Source organism: Aotus nancymaae, unplaced genomic scaffold (genome assembly GCF_030222135.1).
Source record: "Aotus nancymaae isolate 86718 unplaced genomic scaffold, 86718_ANA_hifiasm-v0.15.2.pri h1tg000025l, whole genome shotgun sequence".
Lineage (NCBI taxonomy): Eukaryota > Metazoa > Chordata > Mammalia > Primates > Aotidae > Aotus > Aotus nancymaae.
Window position 1 is genome coordinate 37,081,007 of NW_026988438.1, and position 16,903 is coordinate 37,097,909.

General features: G+C 39.5%; 1 protein-coding gene across 3 annotated transcripts in view; it reads right to left on the minus strand.

The window, feature by feature from the left end:
- KLHL7 (kelch like family member 7) overlaps nt 1–16,903 on the minus strand; it is a 78,220-nt gene that overhangs the window by 13,490 nt on the left and 47,827 nt on the right. For all 3 annotated transcript variants that reach the window (XM_012447793.2, XM_012447794.2, XM_012447795.2), the window contains exon 7: nt 11,527–11,669. In XM_012447793.2, the coding sequence (XP_012303216.1) occupies nt 11,527–11,669 (143 nt within the window). The remainder of the gene's footprint in view (nt 1–11,526; nt 11,670–16,903) is intronic.

The following is a 16,903-nucleotide window of genomic DNA, read 5'->3' on the forward strand; positions in this document are numbered from 1 at the left end:
ATTCCTAGAAGTAGTTTCATTAGAAACACATAGAAACACTTTTGGCTTCATTCATTTTACAAGGACACAAAGAATGTAGTTCAAAGGAACTAGGAAACTTGGGTACGAAGCCAGGCTCTGTATGGATCTCAGTTAGGGTCACTTAACTTCTAAGGGACTTCAGTTTCTTTATCTGTACAACAAAATGACTGAACTAGATGACCAAAGGTCTCTTCGCTTTCAGTCCTATCATCCAGTGATCTTAGAATCCAAATGATTTAGAATGTATCCCTAGCCAAATAGCTACTATTAATTTATTAGTTAAGTACTTACCTTTCCAGGAACTATGCTGAAATATTTTAAAACATCATATTTCTTTAATAACTCTATAAGGTAATATACTCATTTACAGATAAGAAAACTAAGAGATATTAAGTAACTTATCAAAGGTTAGTTAGAAAATGGTGAACCCATGATCTAAATCTAAATCCATCCGACTCCAAAGCTGTATCTTTAGCCCCTATGCTGCCCTGCTTCTCTAAAAGTCTTCCATGGCCTACTAGAAAGAACACAGGACTGGTAGTAGAGTGATTTGGGTTCCTCTTGGCACTGTTGTGTTTCTAGTGAAGTGATTCTGGGCACCTGAACTGCCATTGTTGGATCTCAACAGCCTCATCTATAAAATCAGGACAGCAGGATGGCTGCTGAGGTCCTGCACAATCTCCCTATCTTATCACTTATAAACACAATGCTCAACCACCAAAAGCACAGCTACTATGAAAATAGAGGTTTTCTCCATGTGTTTGTATAGTATTTGGCCCAGGGCTCAGCATACTGAGGGAATGTTCTCACTGATGATAGTTCACATGTATCATCCAGTTGGGCCACCTTCATTTTTGACTTTGCAAAGGTCAGAGACTGAAGATGCTGGCTGCACTCTGCTCCTGGTTTGTACCAGTTCTTCACTGCAGCACTATCTTTATATTAACACTGGCTCCAGCTGGCATCCTGTCACTACGGCTCCTGGTTCTGTGGTGGCTGCACTACTGAAGACCAGGGGGACATGTAACCAACCAACCTGCAAGTACCTGGGGTTGGGGGCCAGGTTTTCATCTCCTGTTTTTGTAAATCTAAATAATTTCCACTTTTATCCTTTGTTAGAGCAATCTTCTCCTAGGAATTTATCCTAAAGGAAAAGCTGGACAGTGTGCAAAGCTGCCAGATATAAAGATGTTTCACTGCAGGAATATTTTAAACAGAAACCTGTAAATCGACCAAATGTGTTTGATGAAGACGGGTATTAACTTACGGTATATCTTTGTGAAGGAATACTCTACAGCCCTTCAAAAGGATGATATTCTCACTGATGTGAAAATATCTCCCTAATAAAATGGTGAGAATAAAATATATTTTGTGAAATGGAATGTAGGCATGACCCTGTATTTGTAAAATGTGAGGACTGAAATGTTCACTTACTACTGATGACTGTCTTTGGACACTGGGAGCACTTTGGCTTTCTCCTTTCTATCTTGCTATATTTGAATTTTCTACAATGAATATGTATTTTTTTTTAAAAAACAACAGAAATGCAATGAATGGTACCCAAAATATGGTACCAGGAAAACAATTGCTTTTCTCAGCAGAAGCCTATACTAGTGCTAAATGTTTTAACAGGAACATTTAATTAAAACTAATTTAAAGGCTTTAAGAATTGAGAAACACAAATAGCTATTATATTATGAGACTAAATTCCAACTACAGGACAGATTAGAGGCAGTCCTTGTTTTCCTTCCAAATAGCACATTCTTAAGGGCACTCTGGTTTTCTATAAGCAAACACTTGATCATGGCAAGTAATTCCACAGGATGTATCCACATTTTGAAATATGCTCATTTTCAGTAGTCACACAAATATTACTGGAAACATATTAACCTCCTGAAGTCCAGAAAGAAATTTGGTAATCAGCCATTAGGAAAAATACTCTTGTAACTCAAATTCTTCAACAACAGTAACATTGTAGCTCAGTAGCTTCTACAGTTGGGGAGGAGGAGGGAGATTGTGCTACTGCAGGCTGCTAGATAAAATCAGGCTTAATTAGCAACAAACAATAAACAAATGGGCATTTCTTAGCTATTAATGATTAGCTAAAATTAGCAGAGTCCAAAGTGAGGACAGAGGCAAACTGAAAGGGAATTAAGAATCAGTGCTGCTCTATAAAGTCACAAAATGTTCTTCCCATCTCCACTCTCAAATTAAAACCACACCATGAAAAAAAAATTCAAACCTAAGCTACTCTAAAACTCAGTCATTAAATAAAACTCAGTCTAAAGGTGAATGAAGCATCACATGGATATTATGCTTAAGAATAGTACTTGTCCTTTGAGTAGAAATAACATATTAGGAAGTATATAGTATCCCTGTGGTAGTACCTTGCCAGTTATCTCAACAGAAGGTTGTCTTTAAATGAACTTTGCCATGCATTTTTAAATCTTAGCACAGCAAGGTATATTATGCTTTAAATTATCTCAAATCCCAGAAAGCAATCGTATACTCATTTATAAAATGTTCTCACCAATAAAACAAACATCTACTCTTTGTGCAGAGTACAGGAGATGGCCCAGGTGTCTGGAAGAGTTCAGAAGATTAAGGGAAAAACAAAGTGGGGAAGACGGTAAGCATTTTTATATTTAAATATGGGAAGATTAGAAAACCTAAGGTGGCAGGGGAATCTGACAGAGGAGTGAGGGAAGAGCAAAGAAATGAAAAGAGTCAGACGAACATAACTGACACTCACATAAATCCTGAGAAGATTTCAACTTTTTGGTTTTAGACCAGAAAACTGGTTTAGAAAGGCTGATGGCAGGGCATTGTGGTGCAAGCTTATAATCCTAGCACTTTGGGAGGTCGAGGTAGATGGATTGCTTGAGCTTCAAAGTTTGAGACCAGACTGGGCAACATGGCAAAACCCCATCTCTACAAAAAAATCTAAAAATTAGCAGGTGTAGTGATACATGCCTATAGTTCCAATTACTCAGGAGACTGAGGTGAGAGGATGCTTGAGCCTGGGACGTTGAGGCTTCAGTGAACTGAGATCACATCACAGTACTCCAGCCTCGGTAACAGAGTGAGAGCTTGTCTTGAAGAAGATGACAAAAAAAAAAAAAAAAAAAAAAAAAGAAAAAAGGTCTCTGCCAGGCTTGGTGGTTCACGTACTATAATCCCAGTGCTTTGGGAGGCCAAGGCAGAAGGACTGCTTTAGGCTGGAAGTTCAAGACCAGCCTGAGCAACATAGTGAGATCCTTCCCTCCACAGAAATTTTTTTAAAAAATAGCCAAGTGTGGTGACACATGCCTGTAGTCCCAGCTACTTGGGAGGTTGAGGTGGGAGAATCATTTGAGCCCAGGAGCTTGAGGCTGCAGCGATCACCACAGTACTCCACACTCTGTGACAGAGCAAGACACTGAGACCTCACAAAAAAAAAAAGACCAATGACCTAGTCCTTCAGCTCTTCCATCTATGTCTAATTTCTTTTTTTATAGTGCAAAGTCAAGTTAGATTCCATTCAGTTGTATAATACTTATGGGGGCTTTTAAGAAAAATTTTAATAATCATACTTACCAAGTCAAGATGCATTCATACCCAGGATTCAATATACTTTTAAGTCTTTTCTCTTTCTTCCTACCCAAACACTACCAATAAGTCTCCCTCAATAAAACATCAATGAAACTTCCGCAGAGGCTTCCTGGTTGACAAATCCAACCCAGGGAGCTCTCTTCTTTCTGTACCACCAACACAGTCATTGTCTACCACTTATCAGGACAATTAACCCTTAACTTGAGCTGAGGTGCTGACCTCCACCTCTGTGCTAACTGCTGTGTGATGTGTATACCTCATGCACTCTGTGTGTGAGGACAGGGTCCTGTTGTATGTGTCTTTTGTATCCCCTGCTGGTGTCCAACCCTCAAATTTCAAATCCTAGATGAACCATGATACTGGTAATATATGCTAAAATATTTGCTTAAACTATACTTTTACAACCAGCTAACCATACAACACACCCTGTTGTTAGTAACAGCCAATGATAATTATCTCTTATACCTGGAACACCACATTTTCAAAGAAAACAATCCATTCCAAATCTAACTGAATATGATGACAGATCTTACCGCAGCTCTGGGTCATCATATGAACAATTACTAAAGGTAACCAACAGTAATTATTGGTTACATGGTCTAGTAAAGAGTACAAATTTATCTCCTTCCCTGTTAGTTATCCTCAACTTGACTTAACCCTTTATCCCTGTGCTCATGGGCCCACTGCTCTCCAGCTACCTCCCAAAGGCTGCAGTCCCTTAAAACCCCACCCCAGGCCGGGTGTGGTGGCTCACACCTATAATCCTAGAACTGTGGGAGGCTGAGGAAGGAGGACTGTTTGAGTCCAAAAGTTCAAGACCAGCCCTGGCAACATAGCAAGAACCCTGTAGTTACAAAAAATGAAAAAAATTAGTGGGGTGTGGTGGCAAGTGTCCGAGGTCCCAACTACTGGAGAGGCTGAGGTGGGGGATTGGTTGGGCCTGGCAGGTCAAGGCTGCAGTGAGTCATGGCCATGCCACTGCACTTCAGCCTGGATAACAGAACAAGATCCTGTCTCAAAAACACAACACAACACAACCTCAGGGAGATACCATTCCCATTTCCCTCACTTCTTCCCATTTACAGCCTTCAATCAAGTATGTGCAACTCTGTTTCCACTTTCCCTGAGCCTTTTTAGAGTGCTGATCTGTTAATTTATGATAATTAAGACTAGCTGTGGCTATGAAGAATGTGTTTGATGTCATAACCCCCAGCGTCAGTCATATTTTTCACTGGGGGTTTCTTGCAGATGCAGTGACATAACACAAAGATAAACAAATCTTTGAAGGTGGGAACTTCAGGCACTGTACCAAGATGGGGTGAAAGGGGCTGTCAAGTTGAGTTTAGAACAAAACTACAAATCAGTGTGTTCTAAAACATGTATTTCTGGCCACAAAAACAAACAAACAAAAACATGTATTTCCAGCCAGGTGTGGAATTACAGGCTCATGCCTGTAATCCTAGCACTTCAGGCGGCTGAAGCAGGGGCGGATCACTTGAGGTCAGGAGTTCCAGACCAGCCTGGCCAACATGGTGAAACCCTGTCACTACTAAAAATACAAAACTTAGCAAGGGGAGGCTGAGACAGAGAGAGAGAGAGACAGAGAGAGAGACAGAGAGAGAGAGAGAGAGAGAGAGAGAGAATGAGAGCTCAAAAGGAAGGTTTTTTTTTTTTTTTGAGATGGAGTTTTGCTATTGTTACCCAGGCTGGAGTGCAATGGCGCAATCTCGGCTCACCGCAACCTCCGCCTCCTGGGTTCAGGCAATTCTCCTGCCTCAGCCTCCTGAGTAGCTGGGATTACAGGCACGCGCCACCATGCCCAGCTAATTTTTTGTATTTTTAGTAGAGACGAGGTTTCACCATGTTGACCAGGATGGTCTCGATCTCTTGACCTCGTGATCCACCCGCCTCGGCCTCCCAAAGTGCTGGGATTACAGGTGTGAACCACCGTGCCCGGCCCCGACTCTCAATATTCCTATTTTGAAAGACATTCTAGGAAACAAGAGGATATAACTGAGAACTTACCTCAGGATGTGATCTATTCTCTTTTTAAAACACGAAGATCACCTGTCTAACCAAACTGCCTTCAAAGCATCAGGGAGAATACCTTTCATGCATAAGCTGGAGAGGACACTGATTTTTATCCCTGGGTGCCCATGATGCTGACAACTAAGGAAGCTTAAGGGATACTCATGATGACCCACACTTGCATCTCAACAACGTCAGTTGCTGGGGCTTGCAGCTAGAGGTCCGATTGCTGCCTATTTTAGATATTTTCTTCTTGTAAGTGCTTCTTTCTGATCATTGTAGCATTTTTACTTCTGTGTAGTACTTCTAGAACTCTTTGCTGGTGACAAACATTACTAATATCCTGTTATAAAATTCTCAATTTTTAAAAATGTAACACCATTTTCCTTTAAAGGTTTATACTTGGTTTATGGACATGATCTTTTAAAATCATACCAATTTATAACTGCTGATTTCCGCCATGATCACAGGGTGAGACTGTTTCCTCCTTGGTGAGGACGTGTTTAAGAGGGAAAGTAGCTATGATACAGGCACTGCAATACCTTTAATACAAAATATTTCTGACAGAAAAATGTGTCCCAAGTTAAAAATAACTTCTTTTTCTTTTATTTATATCTCTCTATATTTAGATCCAGTCTTTTTTTTAAAGACGGGGTTTCACCATGTTGGTCAGGTTGGTCTTGAACTCCTGACCTCAGGTGATCTGCTTGCCTTGGCCTCCAAAGTGCTTGGATTACAGGCGTGAGTCACCACGCCTGGCCTTAGATTGTCTTATAAAACCAACTGAGAAAATTATATAAAGTTATATTGGTTCATTCATCCTTATAAACTTACATACTTATCCTGTGCCAGGCACTAAGCTCAGTGATGAGTTTACCTTAGAGTTCTAAATATGCAAATGCACTTAGTATAAACCTTCTTATCCTGGTCGTTCCATGAAAAGGGTGCCGTATGGTTTTCTGCGTTAGTAATTTACAGGCTCTGGCCCTCGCCCTGCTATTCCTACTACTAGTTTATGGTTGGCAGGGAATACGCAGAGTCCCCTTTTCTCCAGGGGATAGTCTCCCATTTCTCCACCATATGAAGCCAAGATCCTTACAAAGTCCCAGCTGATCATTTCACTGGCCGGAAGAATCCAAATAAAAACTGGTCACTTAGGTCAACTTTTATTTAGGTATCAATATCATAAGACATTATTACCAAGCTACAAATTAAGAACACCAATACTAGTATAAATAGAACACTGAATACATAACTTTTAGAAATTACTAAGCACTTGAGAATTTAAAAACAGATACAGGATGGGAAGGTGCAGCTCAACAGGCTTTATAAAAGGATGATAATGAGAAAAATATCATTTCAATTCAATATAGCAACCCAAGCCTTCTTTTTCTGCTAATATTCAGAAAAAGTAAGATTTTTCTTTGCTAAAACTTTTTAGTCTTCAATAAGCAAATATTTGCCTCCTGTCACCGATAAAATCCAAGAACTATAATTGATGGAATGAAAATGTTTTTATTGGTAGTTCATTCCTCAATTATTTGAATTTTTCCATAAATTTTCAAAGTGCAATTAGGAATGAGTCATTTATAAGAGCAAGGCAAGACAACAAATGAGAATTCTGAAGTTACAGTCTCACTTCCAGGCTCGTGTAGAATATCCATCTCTTTTCAACTGTCCAATAAAAAAAAAAATCAAGGAAAGAATTAGAACTACAGACTAAAAATAAAGTGCTAAGAGTCATCTCACATTTGCCTTATTCTAGGAACAGTGCTCCCTGCCTCCTAAATGAAATCGGAATTCTTCTTGCCCATCTGTACATGAAAACAGCTATCTACTTTATTTTAAAATAAAATATTTTTCACCAACACTTGTCTTAATTGCTTTTTAACTGTCAAAATCAACACTATAGTTAGGCTTTGGGAAACAAATTGGGTGAAATCATTATTAATACCTGAAAGCTGTGGTTTTTAGAATTACAGTTTTTTTGTTTTGTTTTTTTTGGTTGCTGTTCTCTTGTTGCTTAGGCTGGAGTGCACTCTTGGCTCACTGCAACCTCTGCCTCTTAGATTGAAGTGATTTTCCTGCCTGAGCCTCCCAAGTAGCTGAGATTACAGGCGCCTGCCACCATGCTCAGCTTATTTTTTGTAGTTTTAGTAGAGATGGGGTTTTACCATGTTGCCCAGGCTGGTCTCAAACTCCTGACCTCAGGTGATCCACCCACCTTGGCTTCCCAAAGTGCTGGGATTACAGGCGTGAGCCACTGTGCTGGCCTAACATTACAATTTAAACTATCATTTCAGTTTTTGCTTGGGAAAAAAAAAAGTTTATCATTTTCCTGTTCTTCACTCAAAAGAATCCTGAAAAATTAAAAAACAAATAGCCATTGCCAGTGTCCTTACAGTGAGGACACTGTGCTTACTGGATATTACAAAGGCCATGAATTCTCATGGCACCTGCTAGTCACCAAGTCTTCTATTGAAAAAGCCAGATTTATTCAGGTAGAAAAAAAAAAAAACAACCTATATTCTGGAGATGAAGGAATAGACCAGAAATCGATGTCTGAGCCAAGAGCGACCCAATAGGGACAGTCCAAATATGATGGTGATTAACTAATCTAAATGATCCTCCATCCTTGTTGAGGTGATTTTGCTATCTGGCAGCATATTTGTTCTATGGGTTATGGTGTTAAGTGTTATGTAACAAAGAGAAGCTGATGAAGTCTTCTCTACCAAAATATAAGAGGAACAGCTGCCTTGGAGTAACTGCTGAGACTGGTAACTTTTTTGCAACAGGACTAGATGTGGTCTTCTTACTGGGTCAGATTAATATAACCAGGAAAACTTGGCATATAGCTAACACTTTGGCTAATGCATATTTCTGTTTCTATCTACCCAGACCACTAGATCGAGTATCTTTTCAGCTGGGAGGGAAAATTTTTAAATGTCATGGTCTGACTTCAAGGATCCCTTGACTCTTTAGCTCCATGCCATAATCTAAGCTGCAGGCATCCTGGACCATCTCACCTTCCCAGGGTCACATACTAGTCTCCTATGTTGATGCACATAATGCTAACCAGTTCTGGAGACCAGAAAATGGAAAGGATCCTATATGTCTTGGTAAGAAATGTGCTTGACAGGACAGAAGATAAATTAGCCTAGAATACAGTGCTGATTGCATCAAAGTCCCTAGATGTTCTCAGGTCTAGAGCAGAGGTTGGCCAACTATGGCCTGAAGGCCAAATCTGGCCCCCTAGCTGGTTTTGTAAACAAAGTCACTTCCCGGGTTCAAGTGATTCTCCTACCTCAGCCTCTCGAGTAGCTGAAATTACACACATGCACTGTCATGCCTAGCTAACTTTTTGTATTTTTAGTAGAGACAGAGTTTTACCATGTTGGCTAGGCTGGTCTAGAACTCCTGACCTCACGTGAGCTACCCACCTCAGACTCCCAAAGTACAGGGATTACAGGTATGAGCCACTGCACTTGGCCTGTAAATAAAGTCTTATCGAAACACAGCCATGACCATTTGCTTATGTATTGTTTATGGCGGCTTTCCTGCTACTGGGTAAGAGAATAGATGGCCTGCAAAGCTGAAAATATTTACTCTGGCCCTTTATAGAAAAGTTTGTAAAGTCCTGATCTACAGCATGTTGGTATAACCCCTTGGAAATGAAGGACAGCTTGCTGCTCCCAAGCACTCTTACGTATTAGAGATGGCATATGGTTATTACACTTCTGGGTAAATCGAAAAGTTATCAGTTACAAGTAAAATCTAGAGTAGGAGAAATCTTTCTCTTTTTTTTTGTTGAGACAGAGTCTCACTCTGTTGCCCAGGCTGGAGTGCAGTAGTGTGATCTTGGCTCACTGCAACCTCCACCTCCTGAGTTCAAGCAATTCTTTGCCTCAGTCTCCCAAGTAGCTGGGATTACAGGTGCCCACCACTACGCCTGGCTAATTTTTTTGTATTTTTAGTAAAGACAGGGTTTCACCATCTTAGCCAGGCTGGTCTTGAACTCCAAGACCTTGTGATCTACCCGCCTCAGCGTCCCAAAGTGCTGGGATTACAGGCATGAGCCACTGCGCCTGGCCGAGGAGAAATATTTCTAGGTGGGACGGGCTATAGTAGTATGGCTCAGCTGCCTGTGACCTTGGGACATTAGGATATTGCATGTAGCTTGAGGCATGTCTCGATATAATCGGAGCATGCCCCAAATTCTGGAGCAAGGCCAACCTCCTTTATACAGGTGTCATTCCTTCAGTAGACAATTCCCAGCTGGCCACGAGGTTCTGATGGTAAATGTCTGACACCAAGGAAATCAGGTGACCATGTCATGAATCCATCTTTAACAATTTTACCTGACCTGCCTAGCCACAAATACAGCATGCCTTCAACCAATAATGTAGCATGTAAATGCAAGACTGGGCTTACAGAGGTTCCAAAGGCACAAAATACCCAAATAGGTAATGACAGTCCTTATCCAGTAGCCCTTCATCTAATTCACTATCTTTCTCCCTCAACCAGGACTATGCTTTCACAGAAGTGTTCACTATACATCAGCTAACAAATTTGAGAGGCCTGGGTTTGGTTCACTTTTGATATAGTAATAGCCAATAATGAGTGGCAAAAGCATTGTGGTACCCCCTCAGGAATTGTTTTGAAGGAGAATATGAAGGAAAGTGTTCTGACTTGATAGAATTCCAAGCAGTTCATTTTACTGTCCATTATACCTTTTAGGAGAGAAAGCCTAAGGTCAGTTTTTATCAAGTCTTGAGCAGTCACTAGTGGTTTACCTAGATGGATGTAGGTTTGAAATAATGCTCTAGGTCTCATCAGGTATCTAGCCAACCAAAAATGGGTTTGCAAAATGATGAAAGAAATCATTATGTGTGGGACTCCATATTTGGATCACCTTCCACGAACACTCTTGTGCTCATGGAAGCTGTTTTTCTCTATCCTGGATTTTCCCTCTGGAGTCCCCTTCCATGAACACTCCCTTCATGGAAGCCTGTCTTCTCTTCCCAAACTCCATCTCTCTCTATTTCCTTCCACTCAGTGTGGAAGCTGCTTTCCTCTCCTGGATTCCACCTTTCTGGATTCTCTCACTCAGTTAAAAAAAAAAAAGATCTTTATGTGTTTGGATTCAGCACCACTTACGGATACCACCTTGCAAGTTTGGGGTGTTATCCTTTAGAATTGTGGTGTTTGCTCTTCCCCAGCAATACATGTAGTACCAGAAAAATATGGTATCCTTTCTCCCACAGCCAAAACACACAGGTCTAAGAAACAAGGAGTAGAAATATCTCAAACGGGTGTAAGTAATGATCTATTGAAAAAAAATTTGTATTCTTATACCTATGACTCAAGCTCTCCTGACCCAGTTGGTATGATATAATGAAAAGTTCACTAAACTTGGTGATCATTTCTAGATGGTTCAAATAAAGGTCATTTAATCTTTTTTCTTTGTGGTTTTCTAGGTTTTCCAAATATTCTAGAATAAGTATTATTTTATATTAAAATCACTAAGGAGAAAAAACAAACAAATATAGCCCCAGAAGCAGATTTTCATTGAAAATGGTAAATAAGGAAAGGAAGAAGTTGTAATGAATGCAAGGAGCTGCTGACAAAAAGAAGTCAGAACTAGCTTCCCTTTTTGGCAGTGGTTACCATGCAGCATTTCAGAACAATTAAGGAAAAACATTTGGAATGTGACTAAGCCTGATTTCCTTATCTGTAAAATGATCTATGTATCTCATAAGGTAAGTGAAAGAACACCATAAACTAACATCTTTAAAGGTATGAGTTATTACTACTTGTGGTTAGTGTCTTATGGTTCAGTGATTTCAAAAACAACAACAACAAAAAACAAGAATAAAAATTAGTTACCTTTGGGTTAAAATATCTACAAGACTGTGGTTGAGAGCCTCCAAATAGTGCTATGCGGTAGTCATGTTTCTTTCTTCTAGGTCTTGTGCCATCTACAAGTTCTTCTCGGTCCTCTGGAGACAGTAGATGGTACCTCATTCCACCTGTAGTAAAATACACGGCAACTTTTCAAGAACTTCCAGCACTAACCAGTGCTTTGAAAAGGAAATACCCAGACATAACATTGCCTTTCAGTAACCTTCTTTTATCGTCTTTCTATAGCATTTGAGGAAGGTGAGGGGAAAGAGGAAGGAGAACTAAGAACCTGAGTACTAACCAAGTCATTATTCTCAGCAATTACCATTATTCTAAGACTGCCCCACCCAGTAAGCAACTTACTATGTAACAGTGAATTATCTGGCTCCTCAAGCAACAGGTGCCAAAATAATAATTACTGAAATCCAGATCTCCTAACCCAGTGGTTCCCAATCTTAACTGTACATTAGAATCACCTAGAAAATCTCTGAAACTATTTATACCTGGGACCTACCACAGACCAATTAAATAAAAACCTCTAGGTAGAGTCTAGGAATTGGTATTTTAAAGGGCTTCTTAAATCTTGCCACTTAAAATGTGGTTCAAAGACCAGAGGCTTCAGTATTTGGGAGTTTGTTAGAAATGCTGAATCCCAGGCCCTATCCCAGACCTACTGAATCAGCATCTGTATATTTAACACCCCATAGTAATTATGATGTACATAAAACTTTGAGAAGCACTGTCTTACATGACTAAAAATGCAGTAAGGTCAGAACTATTGTGATCTATCACGATCCTTTTCCTTCAGCAATTCCTTAATTTTGTCAGTGCCACTTAACAATCAAAAACTGTTAAAGTATCACTTCAAGTCAGTGTGGGAAAGGTGGATTGTCTATGTTAGACAACAATATGAAGAAAGAAATTATACCCCACCTCATATTTCGCTCTCAATTCCAAATCAGTAAAAATCGGAATATATTTTTAAAATCTCATAAATGTACTGAAGCTTAAAAAAAAGGGAAAAAAAAAAGCCCAGAATGGAGAAGGCTAAGAATGACCAAAAACAGAAGCCAGAAAAAAATGAAAAATGTTCAGACTTAACTTTATAAAATTTTAAGTTAAAATAGTGTACAGCACAAAAAAAGGGCAGAATTAAAAGATGACAAACTAGGAAATTATTTATAAATAATAAAAAATACTACTAAAAGACACTATTAATTTACAAGAATTACCAATAACAACCAAAAATTAGGTGAAGTATCTGAATATAGTTTACAGAAAAAGAAGTATAAATAACTCTTAAACATATGAAAAGATGCTTGAGTGTTCCAGTTAAAAAAATACAAATTAAAACCATACTTTTTTCACTTATCAGATTGGCCAAGATCAAACTGCCTGGATCAGAGGGTATAATATGGTTGTATCATGGGAGGCGGCACTTTCTTCCATTGATGGTAGGGATGTGGATGGGTATAACCATGGGAAGGGTGATATATCCCAATCTACAAAAATTATAAATGTACATACCCTTAAACCCAGGAATTCCCTTTCTAGGAGTTTATCAACCTAAAGTTCACTGTTAGGGAAGTGGTTAAAAATTATGCCATGTCTATATAATAGAACATTATATGTGGCTGTTAAGATGAGAAAGGTTAGTATGTATGCATGGAATGATCTCCAAGAAATAACTTGGAATAGAAAAATGCAAGATGTAGAACAGTATGCAGAGCGCAACACTGTTTGTATTAAAAATGTATATTTTAATGCAATGATACACATTTTATGCAGGTAATGTATATATGGATATAAGTAAATGACTATATGTACAATCTCAAGACTACCTCTGGAAGGGTATATACAAGATGATAATGTTAATCTAGATAATAATGTTAATCTCCAGGGTAAGAGAATGAGAGTAGGGAAAAGATGTACAGGGAGACTTTCTTTTTACGATGTATCCTTTTAATACCTTTTGAATTGTAAAATATTATCAATCTAAAAATAAAATCAGGCCTTTTTTTTTTTTTTTCTAAAGCCAAGGTTTTGCTCTGTCACTTGGGCTGGAGTGCAGTAGCGCCATCACAGCTCAGAATAATCTTCAACTCTTAGGCTCAGCAATCCTCTCACATCAGTCTCCCAAAGCACTAGGAATGCAGGCCTCAGCCAGCATGGCTGACCCAAAAATACCTGATACATGCAAAACATTTCTATAAATGAGGCTATGTTGGGTCTTTATAAAAAGGATAGAGGAAGGAAACTCATTCAGAGAATAGCTGGTGAATTAATGAACATCTTCATTAATATTTATCATTTCTCCCATTGCAGTTTGAGTAGAAGCTCTTTTGCATTCAACAGCTGGATATTTCAGAGGCCAAGGCATGCTAATGCATGCTCTAGGTCAAAGGTCTGAAAATTTTTTCTGTAGAGGGACAGACAGACTTCACAGACCACATATGGTTTCTGTAGAATGTTCTTTGTTTATTTTACAGTCCTTTACAACTGTGAAAACCACATTAGCTCAAATCTGCATGTAGCCTGTAGGTAGTTCTTGAAGTGTGGTTCCATAACCAGAAGCATCAGTATCACCTAAAAGTGTGCTGAAAATCCTAATTAATGAACACTAGCCCAGACCTTCTGAATCAGAAACTCTAGGGAAGGGTTTTAGAGCCACTGCTCTGGAGGGTTCCCACACAGTTTGAAGGTGGACTGTGTAGTCTATATATGCAATACTCCCAGTAAGAGAAAGGTAGGAGGGAAGGAGAGAGACAATAGTTTCCTCTTGTCTCTCTCCTTCCCTCCAGCCAACAGGTCATGGGCTAAAAGTGGCTGACTGTGGTCAACTGTGCTGACACATTGGAGGAAGCATGCCTTTGTCTCCTACACTGATGGGCCTTTTTTTCCTCCCCAAGAATCGTATTAGGGGACACTTTGGTACCTTTCTCTGAGGAGCTTGTTGTTGCTTAGGCTTATTCCTCTGGGAGTGATTCTTTCCAGATTTAGGCATAATGACTTGTAAATTTTCAGTAAGAAGTTGGCCTGGGCTGGGCATGGTGGGTCATGCCTGTAATCCCAGCACTTTGGGAGGCTGAGGCAGGTGGATCATGAGGTAAGGAGTTTGAGACCAGACTGGCCAACACAGTGAAACCCTGTCTGTAGTAAAAATACAAAAAATTAGCTGGGTGTGGTGGCAGGCACCTGTAAGCCCAGCTACTCGGGAGGCTGAGGCAGGACAATCACTTGAACCCAGGAGACGGAGGTTGCAGAGAGCCAAGATAGTGCCATCGCACTCTAGTCCAGCTGACAGTGCAAAACTCTGTCTCAAAAAAACAACAACTAAAACACCAAGTTGGCCTGGCCCTTTGTGGAGGCTTTGTGCACTTTGAAGTTTTATTCTATTTTTCAATCGTCTTTTCTGTTTTTCTTCTACTCTGGGAAGGCAACAAAGTCAGGTGGTAGGAAGACAAATGATGGTCTGAAAAAGAGAGGCTGGAAGCCTTTCCCCAATTTAGCTGTGCCCAGGCCCCAAAGCTTGGAAGTATCTTAGCTGCTTGTGCTTAGTCAAGAAGTAATAGAACAACCCACTATTCTTTATTTTAAAAAAGGAAAAGAAAAAAATGTAATAAGCCTAGTAAAACAAAGCATCCTGCTCCAGTGTCTAATCCTCACGCTTGGCTGAATTTCTGAAACAATGCTGCTATCCTGTTTCTAAATCAGTTCAGAATCCATGTAAGAACTAAATACTAGATTCTGAGACTGGCTGGTTGTTTTCAACAGCCCAGACCATGTATGAAGAAATAGGAGCAGCTCTCTACCCAGTGAAATTCTAAGGCCAGAAAAATAACACACAGTTTGGGAATTGGGCATAACAAAAAAACCTGACATTAGCATGTATAAAAAATCTGAGAGATGAAAGTCCTAATGTAAAGGCATCTTCTTGGTCCTGATTTTCTTTCCTCTCTGTATTTAAAAAGACAAGTGGCCACCTATGTTCTACCTTCTAAACACTCTCTTATATCATGGTTTTTCAAGACACCAGTCTTTGGTTCAAGTAGCTTTGTGGTCACCCCTATTTGTTTTAAAAAAATCTTCTTGCACTCCTTAAATATAGGTATTTGTAAGGATGTGTCCTTGACACACACCTCTTCTCCTTTTCCCTTGACAACCTCAACTAGGTTCAAACATAGTCTTTTTCAGTTTTGTTTTCATTTAATTAAAAAATACTATTTTATTCCTTTGCCATTTATGAAAAATTTCCACATTACTAGATATTCATGTAAAATATTTTTAGTAACTATAGAACATTACATTGTATGGATATATTTTTTTCCAATCTAGGGACAACATTGAGTCTACTTACCTAAAACTGCATAATACTAGTAAGCAGTAGTTATGTGATAAGTCTAGTGAAAATACTGGAAACCTAGAAATTGCTTTTTTTGGCTGTAGAAGGCAGAGAAGATAGTCTTGGATCTGCTCAAGATAAGGAGTTGGAACTGAGATAAAGCTGGATCACTTGGTTATACTTTGAGTGGAAAGACAGGCTAAGAAAAATATCTGCCTAATGGCAGAAGCAGCAGCAATAATTGGTCTGTTTCAACTTCAGCTTCGGGCAGAGGTAGTCTCCCTCTTTTGATAACTTATATTTACAGCCCTACCCTTATGAGGGTTTGAAGTTTGAATTTACCCTACCTGCAAGTCTAGGAAATCATAAGCCAAAGAAAACTCAAAGTAGTCCTGGATTGTTGTTCCCTGTGGAACTTGGCAAAAGCAAACACCATTATCCTATTGAGGAGAACAAAGAAGACCTACCAGAGAACAGAGAAGACACAACCTAAGCCTCTCAATATTCCTTGTGATTAAAGTCAATCAAATATAAGCACACCATTCAAAATTACAAAACATATAAGGAATTAAGCCACCATAAATAAGTCAACAGAACCAATAAATAGCATCACTGTTCTTCAGGGACTTCAGATACTGGCATTATCAAACACAGAACATAAAATAACATTTGAAGAGTTAAAGTAAAGCAAGAGCTGAAAACACAAGCAAGGAAAAAAGATCATAAAAACTGACCAGCCTGGGCCAGGTATGGTGGCCCATACCTGTAATCCCAGCACTTTGGGAGGCTAAGGCGGGTGGATCTCTTGAGGCAAGGAGTTTGAGACCAGCCTGACCAACATGGTGAAACCGTGTCTCTGCTAAAAATACAAAAAGTATCTGGGTGTGGTGGTGTGTGCCTGTAATCCCAGCTACTTGAGAGGCTGAGGCACAAGAATCATTTGTACCCAGAAGGCAGAGGTTGCAGTGAGCCGAGATGGTGCCACTGCACTAGTAAGAAAATTACAAATTCTCCAGAGAC